Source organism: Artibeus jamaicensis, unplaced genomic scaffold (assembly GCF_021234435.1).
Source record: "Artibeus jamaicensis isolate MK-2021 breed Jamaican fruit bat unplaced genomic scaffold, CSHL_Jam_final contig_2259, whole genome shotgun sequence".
NCBI classification, from domain to species: domain Eukaryota; kingdom Metazoa; phylum Chordata; class Mammalia; order Chiroptera; family Phyllostomidae; genus Artibeus; species Artibeus jamaicensis.
Genome location: NW_026521468.1, coordinates 8,952,079 through 8,977,227, shown reverse-complemented (window position 1 = coordinate 8,977,227; position 25,149 = coordinate 8,952,079). Strand labels below are relative to the sequence as shown.

The following is a 25,149-nucleotide window of genomic DNA, read 5'->3' as shown; positions in this document are numbered from 1 at the left end:
TTCTTCAGCACCAGGCCAGGGTGCACACCTGTGTCCCAGCCTGTGTCACTCTCTCCAGGCGCTAGCCAGGTCGGAAAACCCGCTTCCTGCCGCGTACGAGGGCTGGGGTCCAGGGAGCCTGGAGGGGCAGGCTCGGCCCCCTTTTACCCTCTAGCAAAGCACGATGCCCGCAGGCCTGTCTCGGATCTTTTGTCAGGATCCGCTGGTTTCCCACAGGCCTGCGTGGGCAAACGTAGAGTCCGCACACGGAAAGGAGCCCGGCGGAGGCAAGAAGGAGAAGGGACGGGCCCGGGGGTCCGGGGGTCGCGCGAGGACACTTCTACGCGCTCGCCCCGCCCCGCGCCGCCCCTCCCCGCCCCGCCTTGCGGGCAGCGCGACCCCGCCCCTCAAGCAGCGTGGCCCCGCCCTTCTGGGTTGCTAGGGGAAGTGACGTCACAGCGCGATGGCGGCGGCTCCTTCAGGCAGCTGAAGGGGGATTTAGGCCCGGAAGATCCGAGTCCATCCGCGGCGGGGAGAGGGCGAGCGCGGCCTTCGGGGGCCGGAGCAGGGGCGGCGGCGCTCGGACTGTCCCATCCTCCCCGTATTGTGGCGCTGGGCGCGGCGGGGCGGCCGGAAAGCGATGGTGAAAGCAGGGCCGTGAGGGGGGCGGAGCCGGCAGCCGGACCCGCAGTAGCGGCAGGAGCGGCGCCGCCTCCCCGAGTTCAGACTCAGGAAGCGGCAGGGAGGGCAGGAGCGAGCCGGGCCCGCCGCCGCCATGGAGCTCAGAGTCGGGAACAGGTACCGGCTGGGCCGGAAGATCGGCAGCGGCTCTTTCGGAGACATCTATCTCGGTGAGGCGTCCGTCCCCCAGGCTTGGAGCCGTCCCCGACGGGCGATCGCTCGGCTCCGACGCGGGGAACCGGGCAGGCCCCCCCCCCGGGACACTCCGGTCCCCGCGGCCCCCGCTCCGGCCTCAGGGCCCCGCGGTTGCCAGACAGGAACTTGCGGTCCTTCTGGGTCGGCCCGCGCCGCCGCCCCGGGGACACCTGCCCAACGTGTGCCCCGGGCCGCCGGGGTCGTCCCGGGACCCCGCTACCCGCGCCGGCGCCCCGCAGACGGACAAAGGCGGCGGGCGGCGCGCGGCCCCGCGTCCTGCGCACGTGTGGTGGGCCGGGAACGCCCGAGCCGGACGGAGGCAACCGTGGCCCCCGCTGCCCTTGGCGACGCGGCCCGGGGCCGGTCCAGCGGGGGCCGAGGACGTGTTGCGCATCCAGGTTCCGCTCCGGGTTCCTGGACTCGGAGCGCCGTTGGCGCCCGCAGTCTGGCCCGGATCTCGGCCGCAGTGGACAGAGACGCTGGGCCGCGCTGCCCTCGCGAGCTTGTCCCTGTGGCTGCAGTGAGGCTGTCGGGCTGCCCTGTTTGCGGCGGGAATGTTCTGGGCTGTTTCCGATTCACGGGGGGCAGGCGCAGGTGTGACGCGAGGCCGGCTGGCACCTCCAGGCCGGGCGTTCAGGAAGGCTGCCTTTCTCGGGAATTGTGTGCGAGTTGCCCCGCCCCCCGCCCCCCCTCCAGGGTCCGTCCAGCTGGCCCGCAGGGCGGCTGCGGAGGGACTGCTGTTGCGCAAGTTAGGGGGTGAACTTATCCTGAGGTTGCGTTTCGTTGGCCGGTATACCTACCAGGAGGGGCAGGACCGGCCGGGTGCAGTCCGCCTGCCGCTGGGTGTGCCGTGCAGTCGGTGGGGCGTGTTCTCCGGCCCCCCTCCTGTCACCCGTGGAGCGCCGGCCTCGCCCGGGTGGGAGTTCACTGCTTTTGGTTCCTCCTTCCTGACCCTGCAGGGCAGCCCCATCCCAGGCGACAGTGTTGCCTTTGAACTGCTGGACTTCCGCCTGCCATCCTGCTCAGTAAAATACACTTTGGAATTGTTCGGATTTTACTGTTTAAATATTTATGTTCAACAGTCAGTGGCCGCATCCTTCAGCACCGTTTTGGGAGGCAGAGTGCTGCGTAAATGCGAGCTGTTTGCCTTACTTACAGAACAGTGGGTTTTTGGCAAAACTTTTAACGTGGGATCTGGGAGCTGGACTGAAAAGCTGTGAGCCACCCTTACGCAGACATCAAAAGTGGACAGTTGGAAGTGTATTGTGCTCTGGTCCGAGACTCTGCTGGGCAGCTCTTGGCTCCAGAAGCTGGGTGCAGATCGTTGAGCCACGAGCTCTTTGTCAGGAGTGGGACCCTGTTTGCTTGTCCTCCAGCCTGCCTTTGGGCCTGCACTCTTGCCCTGCACACAGCGCCACTTGGTAGAGACCAGGCAGCCAGGTGTTCGAGTGCCTAAGGCAGGTGGGTGGACCGTGGCTCTCCCACTGCCGTGGTAGCTCCTGCACGGGCCAACCGTTGGGACTGGGTAAGCAGGCTGGCCCTCTTGTACCACGCTGACTCAGCTCTGTGCTGGCTGGAGTGAGTTCTGGCTGCGAAGATGGGTCTGTGAGTGCTCCCTGCACACTGTAGTTCAGGGTCAAAGGTGAGGTCCAAAGGGCATGGGGCGGGCCGAGTCACATGTGCCATAGTTGTGGGGTTTTTTGCTGGTTTAGGCCACTGGTTGGGCTACTTAAGGGGTTGAGTCTTCACCTTGAAAATGGGCATGTCCTGTCATTCTCTGCCATCACTTTGCAGTTGGTCAGGGTGCTCTTGACTCTTCCAGGTAGGGCTACCATGTACCCCGGAGTGTGTGGTCTCAATCCTCAGTTTGCCTCTCCTAAGCGTCACAGGTCCCAAAGGCTCCTGGGAGGGCCCAGCCCTCAAGCCCTCGCACAGTGCTCACACAGCAGGAGGCCGCCGTCCCTGTCACCCCAGGCCCCCCTCAGCCCCGGCCCCCACATGCTTCAGTCCCTGGTGTGCCAGGGGCCACAGGACAGCCTCTCACTTTGCTGGCAGGGCACCTCCCACGTTGGCTAGTGTGGAGGAACAAGGGCAGGGCCAGTGTTCCCAGTGTGACCAGAGGACGGGGGTGTGGGGGGTGGGATGCTCGGGGTGGCGTTCGGACACCCAGGCTGTGTGACAGTGCCCTGGTCGGCACAGGTGCTGCTGGGAGTTCAGCCGTGTGGGGCACCCAGCCCCTCGGGGGCAGCATGATCCCCCTCCTCACGGAGCTCTGTCCTCCCTGCTGTCTGTGTGCTGGAACCGCACCCTGCGGCTCCGTCGGGTGAGCAGAGGACCTGGCAGCGTGCACAAAGACCTGGTTTGGGTGCCGCGTTTAGGGACCTCTTCAAACCTGATTCTCCTGCCCTGCCTCGCAGGTTTTGATGCTCCTGCGGAGCTCGTGGGAGGGGCTCCACGGCACTGGCCGCCCAGGCGGAGGGGAGGGCAGCCCCTTGCCCTCTGCAGCTCCGGTCATCTCCCGTGTTCTTGAGGGTGGGGCATGAGTGCTCCAGCAAGAAGTCAGGGCGCTGACTCCGCTGCCCTGCCAGCACTTCGCTGTGGGTGGCCTTTGCCCTGCTGTCCTGAGGCATCTCCCTGTTTCTTCACAGTGTCACTACTCAGTGACAAGTTACCTCCCTGTCCCGGACTGGGGTTGGTTAGGTTCACTGAATTTACTGTCCGCCTCGCCTACCCAACTCGAGGGGCCCAGTCCCGTCTCCCTAGAACCAGCACTGGCCCGTGTCTGAATGCAGGTGCCTGTCGTGTCCTGAGGGCAGGTTTGCTGCCCAGGAGCGGGGGTGCTCTGGGAGCCACAGCACCAGTGTGAACAGACCCGGTGAGGAGCCACTGATGGGCTGCTGGGCTTTGACTTGTTCTGAGTCTGGAGCCAGAGCTCAGTGCTACCTTCAGTTCATTTAGGGGCACTTCTGGGTGTGTGTGTGTGTGTGTGTGTGTGTAGCGTGAACTTTTATAAAAAAGCTATTCATTTTTAGATAGAGGGAAAAGGAAGGAAAGAGGGAGAGAAACATCAGTGTGTGGTTGCCTCTACTGGGTACCCGGCCTGCAACCCAGGCATGTGCCCTGACTGGGAATCAAACCCGGGACCCTTCGGTATCCAGGCCGACGGTCAGCCCACCTGCCACACCAGTCAGGGCCAGAAGTACTTCTAAAAGTTACCTGCCATGAAGCCCCAGGTTTTGTAATTCCCAGTGTGTCGCAGGCTGGCACTTCGAGTGAGATGAAGATGTTGGCGGCAGTGCCACGTGGTGGGAGCCCTGCTGTGCGGCCTCCTGCACTGGCAGCCGTTTGAGGACAAGCCTTGGAGCAGCAGCGCCCCTGAGCACGGCGTTGCCGGGGGTGTGGGAGGTGGGGCAGGGCTGCAGACGGGTGGCCCCGTTTCCGTGGCACGTGCACACCTGCGGTTCTACTGCTTGGTTCTTCTGCCCAGTGGACACATTTCTCTGTGTGTGTGGCAGAGAGCCCATGTGCAGCCCTTCTCCTCGAGTCGTTACATGGGGGCGACTGTCATGCCTGCCTTCGCAGGTGTGCCCGGGGGGGGGGACTGGCACCGCGCCTGGAGGAGGGAATTGTCGTGTGCTCTGAGCTGCCTGTGGCCTGTGTCCCGCACACTGTCACTGTGCAGGTTCACTGTTCTGTGCTGGCTTTGTCAGCCCCAGTGAGTGAAGCTAGCAGTGCTTTTGCCTTCTGGAAGGCGTGAGCCCAGAAGATAGCCAGCCTGTACAGGACCGTGCCTTCTGTTCGAGGAGGGCCTAGTCCCAGCCTGGGTGACACGGATGAGCACGTGGAGTGCTGACGTCACTGGTGAGATGAGTCATCCACTCTTGCAGGGCGGCGAGTTCAGGTCAGAGTTACAGGCCCTCACAGGGACTCTGAGTTCATTTTTCATTTGCGCAGTAAATTTTGTGGTGAAGTCACCTCTCGAAATTGGATAGCGCGTGCCAACTGCAGGCAGGCGTGTCTGTCTCTCAGAGCCCAAGAGTCTCGGCACGATGGGCAGCGGAGCCCTTGGGCCCCGAGGGCCTCTGGCGGTGGTCGGACACTGGGTGTCCCCACTGCACCCGGCACTGGGGACCAGTTTTGGAGTCAGGCCTGCTGCGAGTGACCGCATCCCATGTATTCATCCGAGCTGAGGAGAGGAGACTGTTCTCTCTGGGGTTCTGGGGCGTTCCCTGATGTCAGTGTCAGTGCTTGCTGCCTCGTGTGCCTTTCATCTGAGAGTTCCAGTGTGCTTTGTGACCACTACCCTGTGGGTCTCCACATTCCCTCCTGAAACTCACTGCCATCCTGCTGTCTAAACAGAGATGGCGAGGAACCGAATCGCCAAGGACCGGGGGACGGAAGTGTCCCGGTTCTGTCTGGGCTGCTGGAGCCAGTGGTCGCTGCTTCACAGCAGCCACACTGCTGGGGCAGTCACAGTGCTCGCACCTGGAGGGCTCCTGTGGGGAAGGCCAGCAGGGCCGGGGTCTGCGCCGTCATCACCTGCAGGCAGGTCCTGCCACTGCTGTGGGCCAGATGGGGACTCCTGAGTGCTTGTGTGGGGGGGTGGAGGGTGGTGGGGGTGTCAGGTTTGCAGGTCATTAAGGGGAGAAAACAGATAAAATACTTGTAGCCAAAAGCTTCTGATTTTACCTTTAAGCTCACAGGGTGATGATTGAGAGGTAGGTATTAGCAGACATATTATCAGTTTTAGTACAAAACTAACAAAATGTGTGACAGGTAGGGCTTTGAAAATGAGTTTACCCTCCTGGTTTAGTGTCACTAATAAATGCAAAGTGATGTCCTATTGCTGAGATCCTCCCCCTGCTCCGAAGCTGTGTCCCTTGGTCTGGCCTGCCCTGGGTTAGTGAGGAGTGTCGTGCCCTGGAGCTGAGCCTGCTTTGTTCAGGGTGGGCTGTGGCTGGGTCCCTAGATTGGGGAGTCTGAGGCTGTGTGGTGTTCGGTGAAGACCCAGTCTTTCCTGTAGAGAAAGGCGCATGCACACACAGTTCTGTCCTGGCAGTGTCAGGGAACACAGGTGATGTCGCAGGGACACACGGAGTCACCCTGGGGCTGACCGATGGGGTGCTAGGAAGGTTAGGAGTGGGAAATGTGGGAGGTTGCAAAGAGAACCCCTTGGCCTTCTCTGGGTCCCCTAGTGATGTGCACCCATTGGACACATGCAGAGGTGGGTGATGGACAGCAAATTAGACTTCCCCACATGTGTACATGTATGGAACTCCTCGCTGGGAAAGGGGGCAGAAGGAGGGTGACTTTCCATGGGGTCTGTGGACCACTGACACCATCTCATGGCAGGCGGAGCGTGACCATCCCCTGGTGCTGCTTGGAAGGTTGGGACCCAGCTTCTGTTCCTGGCATGTCGCGACTTTGGGTTAGGTGGGCACCAGGCAGTAATGCTGTGCTTTTCTTTCTTTGCAAGGTACGGACATTGTTGCAGGAGAAGAAGTTGCCATCAAGCTTGAATGTGTCAAAACCAAACACCCTCAGCTCCACATTGAGAGCAAAATCTACAAAATGATGCAGGGAGGAGGTATGTTCAAAAAAACAGCTGGGGTGGTTTGATGGGGGCATGCTTCCTGAACCAGAGTCTCAGGTTTGTTTTGGGGAAGGGAGGGAACGGCCTGCACCCTGGACCCACACGCCGGTGGTCCTGCAGAGGGACTTGCGCAGCAGAAAGATGCTGCCTTCTTCCCCTGCCTCACATGGCAGTGCCTGCCTTCAGGACCGGCGGGAGCTCTGGTGCCCCAGCATGCCCGGTCATGGGTGCCAGCTCAGAGCCCTGCTTTGCTTGCAGCTCGGGGGGCGGCAGTGCCTTCAGACTTGTCTTGAGTGCAACAACTGTGACCCCTTATGACTCAGCCACTGTCCCAGGTCTGTCCCTAAGTCTGCCTGATGTCCGAGGGCACCCATCCTGATCTCAGAGTCTAACTTGTAGAATTCGTTGGACTTTGAAATCATCTCACTAACAGAGCAGGGGGGCATGTTTTGGTGGGGGTCTCAGTTTTGGAGATGTTGCAGCGTGTAGAGGGCATGGCCAGAGCTCCAGGAGGGACCTGGACCCCGCCCCATGGGAAAGAGAGCTTCCTCCTGGAAGCCTGGGGGCGGGGCCCAGAGCTTCGGCTCCAGGCCCCTTCTCTCTGGGTTTGGTCTGCTGCTGGGAACCGGCGTCAGGAGACCACTGAGAGCAGCACAGCTGGTCCTGGGACCCTGCACAGGGATGTCTGTGCATCCTATCCTGTGTCTCATGGGACCATAAAAGCTCTTGTCCAGCTCTTGTCATCCAAGGGAAGGTTGGCAGAGGACCCAGCCAGGGTGCTTGCCTGCCAGTGGCCTCAGCAGAAGGCAGCTTCTCAGATGCACTTTGAAGGTGGTGACCAGTAGAACAAGGTGACTCAGGATGTGGTCTTCACGGTGGGCAGGAGCCTTAGACTGAGGGTGGAATCAAACCTCCCACTGAGAAGCCTTGTCTACTTTCAAGAAACAGCATCTCTCTGAGAACTCCCAGGCCAGGGCACCCCTGTCACTGGCTGTCGCTGGCTGTGGCGCCTTGTGGCAGCACCCTCCCCCGGGGTGGGAGGGTCAGGAGTGTCTACAGGTATGGCTGATGGTACTTCTCCTCTGAACCCTGCTGGGGGAGGTGCAGTGCCCCTCCTCCCGGGCCACCCCTCTGGGACCCTGCCGTCCCCACATGGATTGGGATGCACACTGGAGGGTGCTGTCCAGGTGTGAGGTATGCTCTAGAGAATGACTGTGCCCGGAAAAGCAGAGCACACCATTCTGGGAGCTTCTGTGAACTTGTCAACCGAGAGCAGGCTGGGCCTGGCAAAGCTGAAGGCGGAGTCCTCTTGGCAAGGAGAGAGGGTTCTGCAGTGGACCAGCCTTGTGCGAGGCGTTGCCTGTGGGGGCTGCAGGCTGCTTGTGTCACTGCTGGGGACAGCGAGTGCCCCACTGCTTCTCTGTCTCTGCGAGGTTGTGGTCCCCCTTGCAGCTTGTGAGTGCCGACAGCTACTGCTCAGGTGATGGTGGCATGGTACCTGGGTGGCCGGGGGACAGTCCCTATGATGTCCGTGGAGAGGGGTTGGGTGCACACATATCAGTGTCAGGGATTGCTAGAAGTGTGGGTTTTTTAAAGTTATTCATTGATTTTAGAGTGAGAAACATCGATTTGTTGTTCTGCGTACTGATGCATTGATTGGTTGATTCACGTGTGTGCCTTGAACCCACAACCTTGGTGTATCGGGATGACACTCCAGTCAACTGAGCCTCCTGTCCAGGGTGGTACGAGTCAGTTTTTAGGACAGATCTGGTCCAAAATAAAAAATTGGGAACAAGGACAAAAACAAGAAAAGGTGGCTTGGGACCCACATTGCAAGCCTGTGTTTTAAGTCCTTTGGCCACCTAGTGGTTGGTCACCAAAGCAGTGATGGGAAGGTCTAGGGCCCCTACAGGGAAGGGGGCACCAGTGGGGGTGCCAAGAACACACGTTGGGTCAGACACACGTTGCCCATTCCAGCATGCGAGTCCCAGTGTACAAACTCGAACCCTTCTCTCCGTAGCTCCCGCGATGCCCACAGCCATGTGGGTGCCACAGGGAGACCTCGCTTGTGCTCTCCTGGCACCAAAGTGGAGCAGCCCAGCCTTGTGAAAGGTTAAGGGTTTGGGTCCTTGTTTCGCACAGCCGCCCTGGCAGCTTGGGAAGGGTGCAGAGGTGTCCTTAAAGCGTGTTCTGGCCAACTCACGTTTCTACAGATGCTCACTTGAGCCCTGTTGTGCTGGGAGCTCCAGCCCTGCCCAGGCCGGTTGGGGAGCAGCGGGTCTATGCCTTGCTCCTCACCCCCACACCCTCACCTGCCCTCGTGTCCACGCGCATCCCACCTTCCTGGAGGAGGTCCAGTCCTGGTGCCCTGAAGGGGCGAGGCCAAGAAGCCAGCTCTGTTCTGCGGCAAACTGAGGTGGTTGGTGGGCTGTGCTGTCTGATAGGTAGTCTCCATGGTGACAAGATGACGTATCCCTGCTCTGCAGGCCCTAACAGCTGCCGACTCGGCCCTGACATTGCTCGTGGGCCTGAGAACAAGCAGCACAGCGACATTACACCCGAATATTTGTAGCAGGAAAACTGTTAAAATGCATGAGGTGCATCGTTCAAACACAGCCTGTGCCGTTGGCCTGGGAGCGTGGGACCAGGTAGCAGCTACCCTGGCGAGCAGCACTTGGGTGCCTTTTCCTAACTACACCCCAAAAGTAGGTTTGGAGGAGGCCAGGGTGGGAAACCCTGCCTCACCCAAGACCTTCGGCCCCCGAGTGCAGGGGCTGTGCTCAGGCAGTGAGCTGCTCCTGCTTCACCTTTTCCCTGGGCCGCTGGGAAGGTCCTTGTCATCCAGTCACGTTCTTTTTGTTGTAGTTCGATCACAGTTGTCTCCACCCTGCACACCCCCTGTTCCCACAGTCAGTCCCCAACCCATTGTCCATGCCCATGGGTCCTTTATACATGTCCCTTCACTGGACCCTTCCCCTTTCCTCTGTTGTCCCCCTCCCCCCTCCTGTTGGTGACTGTCAGTCTGCTCCTTGTTTCCATGCCTCTGGTTCTGTTTAGCTCGTTCATTTTGTTGATAAGGTTCCACTTGCAGGTGCAATCACATGGTACTCACCTTTCACCACCTGGCTCGTTTCTCAGTTCCCTCCACGCGGTTTCGAGGGGCAGGAGCGCTCTCTGCTGCGGTGTCCTGTCTCGTGGGTGCGGCGCGGTTTCTGACCTGCCTGTTGACCGAGGGGCACCGCAGCTGTTTCAAGCACTTGGCTGTTGGGAACTGTGCTGCTCTGAACGTGGGGTGCATAGGCTCTTTGGGGTTGGTGTTTCAGGGTCCTGGGGGTGTAATCCCTGCAGTGGGATCGCTGGGTCAGTGGCAGTCCCATTTCCAGCTTTTGAGGCAAGTCCACACTTTTTCCACAGTGGCTGCACCAGTCTGCATCCCCACCAGGGGTGCACTGGGGTCCCCTCTTCTCCACGTGCTCACCACCACTTCTGTTTGTGCTGTCGAACATTCTCACCGGTGTGAGGTGGCATCTAGTTGTGGTTTTAATTTGCATCTCTGTTGGCTAGTGATGCTGAGTGTGCTGTCATGTGTTTCTGGGACCTCTGTATGTCCTCCCTGGAGAAGTGTCTGTTCGGGTCCTTTGCACCTTTTTTTCATTGGATTGTTTTCCCGGTGTTGAGTCGTGTGAGGTCTTCATATGTTGTGGAGTTCAGACCCTGTCTGAGGTGTCATTGGCGGATGTCTTCCTCCACAGTAGGTTCCCTTTGTATTCCGCTGTCTTCTTTAACCATGTAGAGGCTTTTTTAATAAAAAGATTTCATTTATCTATTTTTAGAGAGAAGGGAAGGGAGAAGGAAAGGGAGAGAAACATCGATGTGTGGTTGCCTTTTGCATGTCCCCCACTGGCGACCTGGACTGCCACCCAGGCATGTGCCCTGGTTGGGTATCAAACCAGCAACCCTTTGGTTTGCAGGCTGGCGCTCAATCCACTGAGCCACAGCAGCCAGGGCAGCCGTGTAGAAGCTTTTTAATTCGGTGTATTCCAATTTGTCTGTTCTTCCCTTTATGTCCCGCGTCCTAGGAAATATCGATATCAGCAAAAATGTTGCTGTGTGGGATGTCTGAAATTTTACTGCTTGTGTTTTCCTCTAGGACTTCTGTAGTGTCATAGGTAACATATTTAAGTCTTTCATCTGTCTCGAGTTTGTTCTGATGTGTGGTGTAAGTTGGTAGTCGGGTTTCATTTTTTTGCATGTACCAGGACAGTTCTCCCAACGCCATTTATTAAAGTGGTTACTTTTACTCCATTTTATGCGCCTTCCCTTTTGTCAAATATTAATTGACCGTAGAGACTTGGGTTTACTTTTGGGCTCTCTATTCTGTTTCATTGATCTATGTGTCTGTGCTTATGCCAGTACCAGACTGTTTTGATTACAGTGGCCTTGTAGTATAGTTTTTATATCAGGTATTGTGATCTTTCCTACTCATATTCTTTAACAGGAAAACAATTTCTCTATCCAGGCCACTTTCAAAAACTGGAGCTTCTGGGAGGGGAGAGTCTGATACAGGTTTTGGGGGGGTTCCCCAAAGCCCTCAGGTTGCTTGCACAGAGTGTGGTTTGAGTGCCTCTGCCTCCCTTCCAGGAGGGAAGAGGGGGTGATGCTGTGGCTCCTGGCCCGACGGCAGTGTCCACCCTTCCTTGCTCCGTCCACACCCCTTGGAACCCCACTGTTGGGCAGCTTCATGGGACACGGCTGTGGCTCTCTCCCTCCCCAGAAGCGGGCTGGCATGGCTTTCCCTGTGAGCTGGACCACCTTGTGGCTGGTGCTCTGGAAGAAGGGGCCTGGCTCCCCCCATCTTCCTCCCCTTCAGTGCCTCATTGCCAGGACAGAGCAGCTACAGGGGCCAGTGGCTCAAGAAATCCTGGGCCCTTGGTAGACATACAGACTCTCAGCTCCAGTGCCTCAGCCTCTGTGTACACCCTCCTCCGGCTCAAAGAGTGCACTGGGGGTCGGGCATGGCTGTGACGCAGCAGGTGCAGCTAGGAAGCCAAACTCTGTGGGCCTGAGGACCCACTTACATGTGCCAGCCCCACGAGGCAGCAGTGGTTCCTAGTGCCTTGGCACAGCCACGTGCAAACTGCTAGGCAGATGCGGGCCCCACATTCCCCACGGAGCCCCAGGGCCCTGGTCGGGCAGCTGCTGTCCCCCAAGAACTCCAGAAACTGAAGTGTAATTCTTAAAAGTTTACAGTGGTCAGATACAAACCATAGGTGACTAGCAATAAATCAGGCCAGATAAGACCTGCACGCAGAAGGTTTGGGCTGGATTGGAGGGTGCTGAGACTCAGCGGTGGGGACGCTCTGTTCCTCGGTGGGAGATTTGGTGAGTCGTCCGTCCTTCGAAGCTCTTCAGTTCAGCAGGATCCTGGTCCAACCCGGCACCGCTTTTCTTCCAAATGACAAGCTGACTTGAGAACTCTGAGTAGCCCAGGGCCAAGGCTGACTAAAATACTCCTAAAGAAGTGGGGCATTTGCCCTGCAAATAACAAAACTGACCGCAGCTGTACGAGTGGCAGCCTGCCTCCAACCAAGTGGACGGTGGAGGTCAGTCCCCACAAGGGGCCCAGGCCAGGGCAGGGCAGGAGAGGCTGGAACGTGCGGTGGCGGGTGACGACGCGCTCAGAGGCCAGCAGGCAGTACAGGGGACACGGGGCAAGCTTGGGGGGCATCTGCTGGCCAGAGTTGGGGTGGGGAGCGTTTGTGAGTCCACCGTGCTGTGCATACTCACTGAGCTCCACGGGGGAAACGCAGAAGGAACCGTCACGTGGGAACGACCGCTCTAGTGATGGGTTCAGGTGGGAGTCATCGGTGCCTGCGAGCAACTTCCGTGGAACCAGGGTCTGGCGCCACCGGTGACTTAATACCAGGGAAGCACCTTTCAGTGAAGAACTCTAACAGGTAGCACCTGGCAGTGGGTCACAACTGGCAGATCCAAATGGAAGGCCGTTCGGCAGAGTTGCCTGAACTCACCAAACACGTGTGCGGTGAAAGAGGAGACGCTGTCCAGACTGAAGCGTGAGGACCACACACAGTGTGTGGCCCTAGCAGGGGCCCTGGGTGGTGTACTTGTGAGGGTGTCCTGGGACCAGCAGCTGAGCAGAAGTGCACGGGCCTGCACACACGTTGACCACGGCAGTGTCGGGCCTGGGACTGACCAGACAGCGTGGAGGTGGGCCCTGGTGGCTTCGGAGGCGAGGGCCTCGTGTGCACATGGTGCAGGTGGTGTTGGGTGTCCTGCCTCACCTTCCCCAGAAGTCCACTTCAGGGGTGTGACTGCCGCGTGGGGCGTGGAACTGTCACGTTTGTTTGTTTTGTCAAAGCAGCATTACTGAGGCGTAATAAACTGCATTTTTAAAAAGTGCAGTAAGTTTTGCCATATTAATACTCACTGGAAACTATTACCGTAATCAGCACAGTCATTGTACCCATCTCCCCCAGAGGGTTCTGCGTCCCCCTTGTGGTCCCTTCACTGCGGTGGCCTGCCGCTCCTTCCAGATGCTGCTCCTGTCACTGGGTCAGCTTGCACTGTCCTGCTGTGTGTCAGTGGTCAGTGCTTCGTGGCACAGGGGCACCCTGGGCGGGCGCGCTGGGTTCTCACTCCCTTTGCCTGTTCACAGAGGTGGGTGTTCGGGGGTCCAGCTTTCCAAACAGCTGCTGCGAACTTATGCAGGGACCCTGTGTGGACATTTACTTCCCTTTTCTTTGATCAGCCCCTGGGGGCAGGGCAGCCGGGAAATGCGGTGGGCGGGGCTCATCTCTGAGGAGCTGCCTGTCAGTGGGACTCAGGGCTCCAGTGGTCGTACCCTTCAGATCGGCCACGTCACCGGAAGTTACTGGCCTGACGTGGTTCATGATATTTCTTCTCAGTCTTTGTGTATTTGTAAGATCCTGTTATGTTACTTCATTCATGGTTTTGGTAGCTTGTGCCTTCTTTCTTTTTCCTGGGAAGTCTGGTCAGAGGTTTATCAAAAAACTGAAGAGAACCAGCTTTTGGTTTCAGTAGTTTCCTGTTACTTGTTCTCTATTTTAATGATTTCTGTGGTCTTTCATTTCTTCTGACTTTGGTTTTTAATTCCTTACTTTTTTAGATGGAAACAGATCATCGATCTCTTCCTAACACAGGTGTCTGGTTGCTGTAACCTCCCCCAAGTGCGCCTGGGGCAGCATCTCGGAAATGCTGGTGCGCTGGGGTTCATGCTCGCGCAGTGCTGGGTGCTTCCTGATCCCCCTTTTGATTTCCGCCATGATCCCATGGCTTATTTGTGTGTAAAATAGCCATTTATCGTGCTCACCAGACCCGTGGCACTTGGAAAGGACAGAGCTGGGCAGTCTTGTCTCTGCTCTGCGATGCGGTGGCCTTATCTGAAAGGCTCAAAGGTGGGGGCTGGACCCAGCCAAAGGCCGCCATCAGCTGTCACCACTGCCGCCCTGGCCGCCGGCGTGTCTAAAGGTTGGTGCCGGCCGTGAGCAAGGCCTGTGCAGCAGCTGAGGTGCTGCTCTACCTACCAGCACAGCAGGGAGCGAGGTGTGGAGTCACGGGTGTCCGTGGAAGACAAGCCTCCCTGAGCTGCGGCAAAGGGAGGGCAGCTCAGGAGACGTGGGGAGAGACCAAATGGTGTGGCTTCAGATGAGGGTCGCAGGGGAAGGTAGGCACCCAGGCTACTTTGAAGTGTGTTGTGTGGCTTCCAGATATTTCAGAAGCTTTCAGAGTCCTCCATTGTCTGTTTTCAGTCCAGTGACACAGGTGTCTGAGAACGGGCTTTGCGAGGCCTGTTCGCATCTCTCAATACACGCCCCGGGCGGAGGGCAGGAGCACGCTCTGCTGTGCAGAGCCGGGGGGCTGCAGCCAGACTGCAGCTGTGTCTCCGCCGTCTGGCTTCCTGCTGCGCTGCGGCCTGCCATTAGCCGCACAGACGCACCGGCTGTGTTCCCCGGGGTGAGGCGGCACCTTTACCGCGGTGAGGTGACTGGCAGTCTGTCCCGCTGTTGTCCTCCTCTGGCGCCGATTGAGTCCTCCTGTGCGTGAAGGTGCTCAGTGTGCACAGGGTGCATGGAAGGGGTGTGCTTTTTCCTCGACTCTGGCTGCTTGTGCCTCGCTTACTAGGGTGTCTGGGCTGCAGCAGGCTCCAGGACGCCTGCTTGGTTTTTGTTTTCTTTTGGGTTAATCACGTATTTTTATTTCAATGATTGTCCTGTGGTTGGCTCCTCAGGTGGCTTATTGACTGACTGTTCCTCTTGTGCTTGTGGCCGAGGTCGGTTTTCCACGGCCATCCATCTGTACCTGCTGTGGTCTCCTCAGCGGCGCTTTCTCCCAGCTCACCTGTGCTTTGTGCCGCTGTGTCCTTGTCACCTCTGAGCCGTCCGGTCTGGAAGGGACAGACGAGCAGAACTGATCTGGTGATGGATTCTGCAGCTCTGCACGTCGCAGACATCTCCGTTTTGTCTTTGCCGAGGGTGTTGTACAGCCTCTTCTCTTGGAGAGCGCCAGACTTTTCTGAGCTTGGAGCATGTTGCTCTGTGTGTTCTGACAGGAAGTCTTGTCACCCTGGTCCTCATTCCTCAGTACCTGCTGCGTCTTTTTCCTCTGTTGCTTTTGAGGTATTCTCTGTCACTGGTAACCGGTGACTTGGTCTTCGAGCACCAGTGAAATGTTCTTTGTGGTTCTTGTTCTTGGGGCTCATTGAGCTTTTGGGTTTCTGGGTTAAATGTTTTCATCCAGCTATTTCTTCTGGCGTGACGTCTGTCCTTCCTTCTCTCTCTTCTTCCGGGGGCTCCGGCTGCAGAAAGGCCTGAAGTTGTCCCACAGGGACCGCGCGGTGCCGTGGGCTATGCATTGGTTTCTGTGCGATACACGATGCCTTGGAGCTCCCAGTGTCAGGTCTGCTGTGAATCCCACCCCGTGTGAATCCCACCCCGTTCTTGTCTCGCACTCTGTGGTGCTCGTCACCGAAAGCCAGCTTTGAGTCTGGTGCGCATCCCACGCTGTTGGTCCGCGAACTGTACAGAGGGTGTCCGTCACAGGGGCCTCCCTTCCCTGCCCATCCGACCCTGGTCAGAGTCCCTGTGCAAGCCCAGGCTTGTCAGGGTCTTCTGACCCCATCCCTCTGAAACGCCACGTGTCTTGCAGTGGGCATCCCCACCATTCGGTGGTGCGGGGCGGAGGGGGACTACAACGTCATGGTGATGGAGCTGCTGGGGCCGAGCCTGGAGGACCTCTTCAACTTTTGCTCGAGGAAGTTCAGTCTCAAGACTGTCCTTCTGCTGGCCGACCAGATGGTAAGAGATTATCGTTCTGAGGGATCTGTCTGTCTTGTGGGTTTTTCTCCATCCACCGGTCACACACTGGGAGGGAGTGACATGGAGGGTTGGGTTTGGAGAGCCATGGGCTCGCAGGACAGCACATTCACATGTGCGACCAGTCTCCCGGGACAGTACTGCAGCGGGGCCTGCCACGGGCTGCTGCCCTTCCCCCTGGAGCGCCCGTGAGAGGGGAGAGCCCAGGATGGGGGTGCAGTGTCCCATCCAGTCAGTGAGCGGCTGCCCTGGCTGCTGGTGCGGGGCGCCGGCAGAAGCCTCCTCCAGGCTGGAGTCGGGCTGACCCCACTGTGCCACCCTGCTTGCAGATCAGTCGGATCGAATACATTCACTCAAAGAACTTCATCCACCGTGATGTGAAGCCAGATAACTTCCTCATGGGGCTGGGGAAGAAGGGCAACCTGGTCTACATCATAGATTTTGGCCTGGCCAAGAAGTACCGGGACGCCCGGACCCACCAGCACATACCCTACCGTGAGAACAAAAACCTCACCGGGACGGCGCGGTACGCCTCCATCAACACGCACCTCGGCATCGGTGAGCCCTGCCGCTGGCCTAGGCTGCCGGCATATCCGGCTCAGTGCAGGGGAGGGCTGGCCACTGGGGGCAGGGAGTGGTCGGCACTGGGAGTGCAAAGCGGAGGCTCTGGGTATGCTGGGCAGGTGAGCGGCGGCTTTCTGGCAGCTGTTCCACGGCTGCCTCAGGTCCCGGACAGCAGGCCTGGGCCGCTGCAGGTGGCATGAAAGAATCCAGGTGTTTCTCTGTGCTTCTTAGAGTTCATTTCCACAGTCAGCATGTGTTTGTTGCTGCTGGTGTGAGCTAACCTTGGTTCATTTCCCCTCTTTTTGCCAGAGCAATCTCGAAGGGACGACCTGGAGTCACTGGGCTACGTGCTCATGTACTTCAACCTGGGCTCCCTGCCCTGGCAGGGGCTGAAGGCTGCCACCAAGAGGCAGAAGTACGAGCGCATCAGCGAGAAAAAGATGTCCACACCCATCGAAGTGCTGTGCAAGGGCTACCCGTGTGAGTGCCTGGGGCCGGTGGGGGCGGGGGGCACGCGCCCAGGAGGGAAGCCAGGCTGCTCGGTGATGCGGCCTTTTCTGGGACTTCTCCCAAAGCTGTGGTGCCTTTCCATGTGGCCCCCAGGTGGTCGGGGGGGATGAGGTTGGGAAACCGTGATGTCACTTGCTGCCGTGTGCCTTCCAGTCAGGGCTGCTGCTGGTGAGTCCTGAGTGTCTCCTCGTTTTACAGCTGAGTTTGCCACGTACCTGAACTTCTGCCGATCCTTGCGTTTTGACGACAAGCCTGACTACTCGTATCTGAGGCAGCTCTTCAGGAACCTGTTCCATCGCCAGGGCTTTTCCTATGACTACGTGTTTGATTGGAACATGCTCAAGTTCGTAAGTGCCATCGCCAGCCCGCCGACCTCTCAGCACGGATGGGAAAGGGCCCATCAGCGTCAGGCCTCCGGTGGCCCATGGGCTCTAGTCCCGTGTGGGAGGCAAGTTGTCCAAGGTGCAGGGCCGGGAGCCCCGTCCACTGCACTGGGAGCCGGGCGTTCCTGCAGGGCTGGGCCTGTGGGCTTGGCCAAGGGCGAGCGGCTTCAAGAACGAGGGGCCTCGTGGAGGGGCAGCAGGGGTGGGCCAGACGTGGGGGTGCGCACAGGTGCACCACGGCCCCGAGCCAGCGCTCTCACCGGAGTGCTGAGTCTCCTTCCATTGGAAGGCCATGTCACTGTTGCCGCCGTCAGCTCTGAGGGCGGGGTGGTGCTGGTCCCCTGTGACGTCGGGTGTGGTGCCTGCTTGCTCCCGCTGCGGGGCATGGCTGAGACAGAGGCTCTGGCCACAGGAGTTGAGGGCCTGCTGGGCAAATTGTCCTCCATGTGGGCGGGCAGCCTGGGGAGGCCCTGTGTGCTGAGTCTGACCTTGGCCCCGTTACTCAGTTTGTTTATTAATTGCCCGTGAAAGTGCTGCCACGCCGCTAGTATTCTCTCGGGCTGCAGGGGACACCCAGGGCCTTGGGCCGTTCACCAAACCCCATTCGTTCTCCCCTACTTGCCTTCCCAGGGTGCCAGCCGGGCAGCGGACGACGCCGAGCGGGAGCGCCGGGACCGTGAGGACCGGCTGAGACACCCCCGAAACCCGGCCACCCGCGGGCTCCCTTCCACAGCCTCGGGCCGGCCGAGGGGGGCGCAAGAAGCGGCCGCTCCCACCCCACTCACCCCTACCTCACACACTGGTAAGCGGTCCTGGGGCCGCATCTCACGCCACGTGTCCCTTCCACCGCCCCAGTAGGCAGCGGGTTCTGTTTGCATGTGACCTCAGGGGCAGCCAGCTCTGAGCAGGGTCTGGGAGGCCTCTCTGTCGCCTTCTGGTCGTGCTCACTTCTGAGGGGTACAGACCAGGAAGCACATGGGGTGGTGCCTTAGGGAAGCCCATCTCACAGCCCCTCTTCTGACTCGAGTGCCCCTTCCAGCCCCTCAAAGCCCACCCCTTCCCCCACAGCATTGCAAGCAGAGCCCTGGGGAGCCCTCCCACGGGAACCCCCGGTGCACGCCTCCCCCTTGGTGGGCTCTGCCCGTGGGCGTGCACGAGCAGGGCAGTGTCCGCTGGGCGCAGGCTGCCCTGGGACACAGCGTGGGAGGCCTCACCCCCGTCCCTGTCTCCATCAGCTAACACCTCCCCGCGGCCCGTGTCCGGCGTGGAAAGAGAGCGGAAAGTGAGCATGCGGCTGCACCGTGGCGCCCCCGTCAACATCTCCTCGTCAGACCTCACGGGCCGGCAGGACACCTCCCGCATGTCCACCTCACAGGTGCGCGGGCCCAGCTCTCCTAGGGCGGGACACAGGCTGCAGGCTCTGTGTGTGGACGGGTCCTGTGGGCTCCAGGTGGAGTGGGGTGAGGGTTTCGAAGGGTTTGAACTGGTGAGGGACGCTGTCCGCTGGCCTTTGCCTGCCTGCTTCGTTGAGAGCCTTGGAGAGCAGCTGTGTGGGCACCAGCCTCATCCCCTGCCAGGCTGGGACAGGCTTCGAGGTCTTTTCTCTCCTGCTGCCCAGGCCCAAGTGGGCCTCCGAGGCTTAGTGTCTTCCCTACACACAACTCGCCACGCGGTGCCTGGTGGCTCCAGGTATCTGTTGTGGGCACCCCCAGCCGTAGACTCTTTTTCTCATCCTCTCTGCTGGGCAGAGCCTGGCCAGGGTAGGAGGGGGGTGCTGCTGGTGGTCAGTCATGTGGGGTGGGATGGACAGAGGCCTGTTGGGGCCCAGTGCCTGGTGGCATGCTGTGGGCGAGGGTTTCCATCTCGATGTCCCCGTGTATCCGTCCATCCGCCTGCAGAGGCCTGGCCCCCTGTCCACCCGCACGCCCTCCCCACCACCCACACGCCCTCCCCACCACCCGCACGCTCTCACCACCACCCACACGCTCTCCCCACCAGCTTCTGTTCTGTCCTGCCCTGCAGGCTCCTCTCCACGTGCAGCAGCTCTTTCTCAGGGGCTTCCAGGGCCCTTCCTGTGGCTGGCTGGTTATAGGTCAGGAACCTGCCCCCACGACTGTTCGGGGGGTTCCTAGGGAAATCCAGCCCTGGTTGGGGGTGCAGACCACCCCTCTATTTCCCCAGGATGCCGCCCTACAGCGGGCCTGTGGGTGTGACTTGCTGGCAAGGATGGTGGTAGGAGCACAGGGTCCCAGAGCTGCTGGGGACTGCCGGTCTGGCAGGGGCAGGCTGCGGATCCCCCCTCCCGATCACTCCAGTGACCAGTGACTCCACTGGACCCTCTCGGGTCCCGTGACATCCTTCTCCCTGAAGGTGCAGGAAGTTCGAATTGTGGGTCTCAAGGAGTCTGGCCAGGATAGTGAGGTTGGACCTCTCTAGAGCCCCCACTCCTCCCCAGCCCCACCACAGGACACAGCCGTGGGCTTCGGGGCCTCCTCCCACGGGTCCCAGAACCTGTGAGTCAGCAGCTGCCCACCCCCACCTGGGCGTGTGGTGCCTTTCTGGCCCCAGGACACTTTTGGGGGGACACTGGGGGCTTGTACTGGACTTGACATTTGGGTGTTGGGGGCCCAGCCAACAAAGATGAAGTAAGGGACAGCGTTAACTTTTTCTGAGGAAATAAAGCGTTGTGTGGGTTTGGGACCCTGCGGAAACAGAAAAGTGGGAGGCCTCCAGGCACCAGGCTCCGAGAGCTGTGGGTCCAGCCCTGCACCGAGGCCGGCTGCACCGGGGAAGTCTCGGTGAGCCGAGACGAGCTGGTAGCTCAGGGTCCTTAACATTCCTGTTCTCCCACTGCTCTCCTTCTGAAGAGAGAGAATGTGGGGGGAGAGGGAGCCAAGAGATTGGGTTTGAGGGTGTTTTCCCTCCAAAAGCAACCTCTCAGCTTTTTTCACTGGTCACCTTGAGGATTATCTCAGGGTCTTCCTTTTGTAGAGGACCTGGCTTCTGGGGGGGTGTCCCATTGCACCGTTACAGGCCTGGCAGGGACAACTGTGTCTCGGTTTTCCTGGCCTCCATGGGCGTGCTCCCTGGGGTGGCTCCAGAAGGCCTTGCCGTCCGAGGGCGTGATCGGTGCCCCGGGGTTTGGAAGTTAGGCTGTACGTGGAATCCTCCTGCTCTTGCAGTTCTGTAGCCTTTGTTCACACTCGCTCCCCAAAGGAAGCGGGTGAAGGCGCTGCAGCCTCGCGTGGGTCCCGCCTGCTCACCTGTGGCAGCATCTCCTGTGTGCCCTCAGGAGGGGTCAAGTCGGGTTCCGACGCTGCCGGCCAGGGAGGTGGTTCGGCCTTGGCAGAAAGCAGCTCAGACCCCGCCCGTCAGAGGACCTGCTGCCTGTGTCCTGCTAGGGGGTGTCCCTCTCGGGACCCCATGGCCATCGTGCGCTCGGCCACTGCAGGAGGGCGGCCACTCCTCCTCACTCCCACTCCCTTCACACGGGCAGCTGGTGTGGAACCAGTTCTGGGGGCCTCAGTCCCCACACGCCCAACCCTGGGATGCAGGTCTGGCCTGTGGTGGATGAGCTTGTGTTTGGTGGAGTCTCGGTGCGGTGGTGCTGGTCGAGTGATGAGACTGGTCCTCAGCTTACTTGCTCCTGTGTCAGTTTTAATCCGCCTTGTGTCGCCCAAATCAGGTCCCATCCTCTTCCTCGTGCCATGAGGAAACGTGGCCACCTGTGTGTCACAGAGAGGTGCCGTCCTTTCCAGTTGCCCAAGCACAGGCTGCTCTGAGCAGGGAGCAAGGCCTGAGGCAGCTGCTGGGCATCAGGCTCGCTTGCTGCGGGAGGGTCAGGGGTCTACCCTGGCCCCTTGTCAGCCTTGGAGGCAGGTCGTCCTAGAGGAGCAGCCACAGCTGCTCTTGCTTTGGGGCAACTCACAAAAGGTGAGGTTGAACTCCCGGGTGGTTCCCGGGGTCCCTTCTGTGGCACCCCGGCCAGTGAGGGTGGACCTGATGGAGGACGCACCTCTGGGAACAGGAGGCCTCGTGCCGGGCCCGCCGGCGGCCCCTGTACCGACAGCTGTCTTTCCCCACCTCAGAATAGCATCCCTTTCGAACACCACGGCAAGTAGCTGCGCGTCCCCGTCGGAAGGCGGCACTGGGTGAGTGTGCTCACAGCAGTCTCCAGACGGCAGGCACTGGGCGGGCGGGAGCTGACCCTTCGCCCCCGTGGGAGCTCACAGGTGGGCTTGGTCTTGCATGCCAGGTGCCGCAGGTAGAGCGAGGGCCCTCCGCCCAGTTCCTTCCCTCCTGCACTGTCCAGAGCACCTGCAGTCAGGTGCCCAGTCTGGGGGGCAGGCAGGCCGCAGGGAGTCCCCTGGTGGGGTGACTCCAGGACTGGCTGCTGTGCTGTGTCTGAGCCCTGCTGGGTAGCGGGGCCCCAGGGCTCCCCACTTGCTCCGGCTCCAGCAGCCCTGGGACACTCCAGCCGCTGGGTCTCGGCATTGGCTGTTGGGGTCGTGTGTCTGTCGCGCTCAGCTGAGTGGCCGCGATTGGTGGGGCCTCCTGCGTGCTCGCTGCGTGAGACCCCCTTGGTCTCTGTGGCCCTGGCTTTGCCGTCTCTCTTCCCTCCGCGTTTATCTGTCTTCCTCGCTTTGTTTTTCTTTCCAAACTTGGTCTCTGCCCAACACCTTGTCCCTGCTGTCATGTGTACCAACCTGTCGGCCCAGCCGCCTGCTCCCTGCCGATGACGTGCATGGCTGGGCACCCAGGGCACTTCTCTGGGCCAGGCTGGGCGGCTCCTTCCCTCCGCTGAGGGCTGCAGCTGGGGCTCGGGGCCACGTGGAGCCCGCTATGGCTCAGACACGGCGGTGCTCTGGGGACTGTTCAGGGGAACTGCTTGTCACCTCTCCCTCAAAGGGTGGGGATCCCAGTGTCTCGGGGGGCCTGGCCCCCAATTTCAGAATACGAGATTATTTGGGGGGGTGGGGAATGGCTGGGATCAAGTATCTCTTGCCGCTTGGACTCTGGTCCTGTCCTTCATGAGCCTCTCGGCTCCGCCTGCATGCATCTCCTCCTTCCCCGTCTGTCACTGTTCTGCTGAGCACCTGTCCTGGCCACAGAGGGCGCTCCTGGAGCAGCTGGGGACGCGGGCATCCAGAGTGGGGCTGGGTGACACCTGTCCCCTTCCTTCAGGGCACTCGTTGACCGACCTGGCCCCTGGCCGCACGCTGATCTTGTCCTGTGCTTTGGCTCCGACAGATTCCTGGTCGGGTGGCTTCCAGTGGTCTTCAGTCTGTCGTGCACCGATGAGAGCGCCCCTTGTGCTGTGAAGGGCAGACACTGAATGCATGGCTGATCCACTCTGTTACATGGCTTTACTAGTGACGCTCCCTGGGCTAGGACTCCGGGCCACCCACTCAGCAACGCCCGCGGGGACAAACTAAACTAACCGGACAGACTCCCAGCGCTGCCGCCGCCGCCGGGGCTTCACTGAGGCCCACGCGGACTCATGGTCCCGGGCCCGGGAAGAGACGTCGAGGGCGAGATGCTGGCAGGACCCAGACTCCCGTCCGAGCCGCCGGCCCTCCCTGCCGCGGCGGCACTCCACGCTCCCCGACGAGTCTGCTGTGACCACCACCTTCTACTTGGTTCTGACAGTTTTGTATCATTTTGCTAAAAATTATTGGCTTAAATCTGTGTAAAGAAATCTTTTTATTGTTTCTTCTTGTCTGTTTCTCCGGTCTTAAAAAAGGTGTTGACTTCAGAGAGTCCCGACTCAGACACCAGCGTGGAGTTTCTGTGTAGCCCGAGGTGGGCGCTGGGCACCTGTGCCACCAGCGATGTGCCTGCGTCTGTGTGGCGTGACCCACTGTGGAGAGGGGCATTCTCCAGAAATCATCACGTGTACACGTGTGTGCAGTGTGTGTCTGTGTGTGTTGTGTGCTGTGTCCTGTGACCTCACCTGGCTTTGGCCACCGCCCCTTACCCCCCCCCCGTAAACTGAGCCTCCAGGACTCCGACCGGTGGAGCCTTTAGAGAGTGTGGCCTCGGGCCAGGGCCTCGCGGTGCTCCCGGCGGGGAGGGGCCTGAGTGGCGGCAGAGGTGGGGGCGGCACTAGCACTTTGCTGATGGGGTTGCCGCAATGCCTTTGGACTGGGGGGCGTCTTCTGAACAGACTAACAGCGACGCAGAACGGCCCCTCGTGTGTGCTGACACCTGTGCGCTCAGGGCCGAGCCTGCGGCCGGCAGCCCTGGGTGTGGGTTGGCCCAGCAGGGGCCTGCGAAGGGAATCCCCCCCCGGAAGTGCCAGGAGGAGGGGACCCCACGACCTGTGGGTCCAGGAGGGTGTGTTGTGCTCTCACGAGCCTGGGAGCTGCCAGGTCCCATGTTCTCACCAGAAGGACCTGCAGAGCAGGGCCCCCGTGCTGTTCCCTGTCACGTTACTGTGTCAGACGCCCCAGGTGGTGGCAGCCGGGAGACAGGAGCCCTTCTCAGGAAAGGGGCGCACGTGTACACTCTTGGGTGCTCCCACCCTGCTGCAGTGTTTGGAGACCAGGGAGCTGGCTGGCAGTCCTGGGCCCGGAAAGCGTTGAGGGGGTGTCCCTCCTGCCCCGGAGCCCCACAGCACTGGAGAGCGGGTCCCAGGCACCAGGTGGCATTGTGGCAGCGCACAGGGTTTGATGGGGGCTGGAGGGTCAGGGCAGGTTGGGGCGCCCCCCGGAGGGGTGGCCACTGCGTGCAGCACCCTGCCCAAGTCCTCAGCATGTGGCTGTGGACAGTGTTGCGTCCCGTGACAGCCCCCAGGAGCTGTGGTGGCGTGTCTGTGCAGCTGTGTCGGTGACGTGTCTGACCTGTGCATTTGTGTGACCACTGTATTTGTGTACTTACTACACCGTGTAAATAATAAATATATGACGTCTACCTTTCCTCCCCGCTCCCAGCATGTGGTCGTTATTTCATCAGCTTGAGTCTTCAGTGGGTGGGGGACCCCATGAGAACCCTCTGGGCCTGGGAGGGTGGGGTGGGGCCTCTGGCCTGTGCCCTCCACCCTGGAACACACGGCCCCCGGCCCCCGGCCAAGCCTCCAAGGTGCGCTGACCATCTCAAGGTCTCCTAAGTGTTCCCGGAGTGTGACTTGGGGATTCACCAGTCCTCTCCCGGGGCCAGCAGGGGTGAGGCAGCTCAAGATGAGAGGGAGGGGAGATGTCTGGGGGGCTCCTGTCAGGAGCCAGAAAGGAGCGTGCAGAGCCCAGAGGGTGCCCTGTCCACCCTGCTTCTCCCCTTCCCCCCTCCAGTGCAGGCCGGTGGCTGCTAAGACCAGCATCCTCTGGGCTACCATTGAGGCTGACCCTTTGTGGCCTGGCAGAGGGGGGGTGGTGGCGAGGCTGATGTCTCAGCTTTGCCAGGAGCCCTACTGGCAGGCCTTATATAGGGTGAGGCATGAGGTGCAGGGCTGCACCTTTGCCTGTTACTGCCCACAGAGGGGCCAGAGACCAGGAAGGGTACCAGGCAGGGGCTAAGGGACTGGGCAGGTGTCTGGCTTCCCACACAGAGCCCTGGGGTGCTGTCTCCTGACCGAGCCCTGGACGTGAGCCCTCGCTTGCTTTTCGTTGCAGAGGAGCAGGGACGTGGCATCTCTCCGGCTGCACACAGCCCGCCAGGGCACCCAGTGCCGTCCCCAGCGCCCTCGACGCACCACCTACTGAGGCGGCCCCAGTGGTCTCTGATCGCTCCCCAGCCATGCAGGCGCCGCCGGCCACAAGGGCAGGTGGGTGTGAGGGGCCTGGGCGAGGCCAGCAGGGCTGGACGGGAAGTGCAGGGAGCTGATGTCCGCCCCGGGCGGTATCAGCGGCATAGGGTCCTGGCAGTGTCCACGGAGTGAATAAACAAGGCAGGAAAC

The 25,149-nt window shown here is 60.2% G+C and overlaps 1 protein-coding gene across 4 annotated transcripts; it reads left to right on the top strand.

Annotated features, from left to right (window-relative positions):
- Nucleotides 1-431: 431 nt before the first annotated feature.
- On the top strand, nucleotides 432-24,983 carry CSNK1D (casein kinase 1 delta). Of its 4 annotated transcripts, XM_037157810.2 has the most exons (10): nucleotides 434-830; nucleotides 6,332-6,442; nucleotides 15,635-15,783; nucleotides 16,131-16,359; nucleotides 16,675-16,845; nucleotides 17,074-17,222; nucleotides 17,889-18,060; nucleotides 18,494-18,633; nucleotides 21,347-21,409; nucleotides 22,509-24,176. In XM_037157810.2, the coding sequence occupies exons 1-9, from the start codon at nucleotides 755-757 to the stop codon at nucleotides 21,377-21,379; spliced, it is 1,230 nt and encodes a 409-aa protein (XP_037013705.1). In that variant the 5' UTR covers nucleotides 434-754; the 3' UTR covers nucleotides 21,380-21,409; nucleotides 22,509-24,176. The 4 variants fall into 4 exon arrangements, with proteins under 4 accessions (XP_037013703.2, XP_037013706.1, XP_037013704.1 ...); XM_037157808.2 differs by lacking the exons at nucleotides 21,347-21,409; nucleotides 22,509-24,176 and adding an exon at nucleotides 20,944-21,314 and having other exon boundaries at nucleotides 432-830; XM_037157811.2 differs by lacking the exons at nucleotides 21,347-21,409; nucleotides 22,509-24,176 and adding an exon at nucleotides 24,866-24,983 and having other exon boundaries at nucleotides 433-830.
- The last annotated feature ends 166 nt before the right edge of the window (nucleotides 24,984-25,149 follow it).

Bases quoted from the DNA above. Each gene is read 5' to 3' on its own strand.
- CSNK1D (XM_037157808.2), top strand. From the start codon at position 755: ATGGAGCTCAGAGTCGGGAACAGGTACCGGCTGGGCCGGAAGATCGGC. The intron at 6,443-15,634 runs GTATGTTCAAAA...CGTGTCTTGCAG, and splicing joins CAAAATGATGCAGGGAGGAG to TGGGCATCCCCACCATTCGG. The intron at 17,223-17,888 runs GTAAGTGCCATC...TTGCCTTCCCAG, and splicing joins ATTGGAACATGCTCAAGTTC to GGTGCCAGCCGGGCAGCGGA.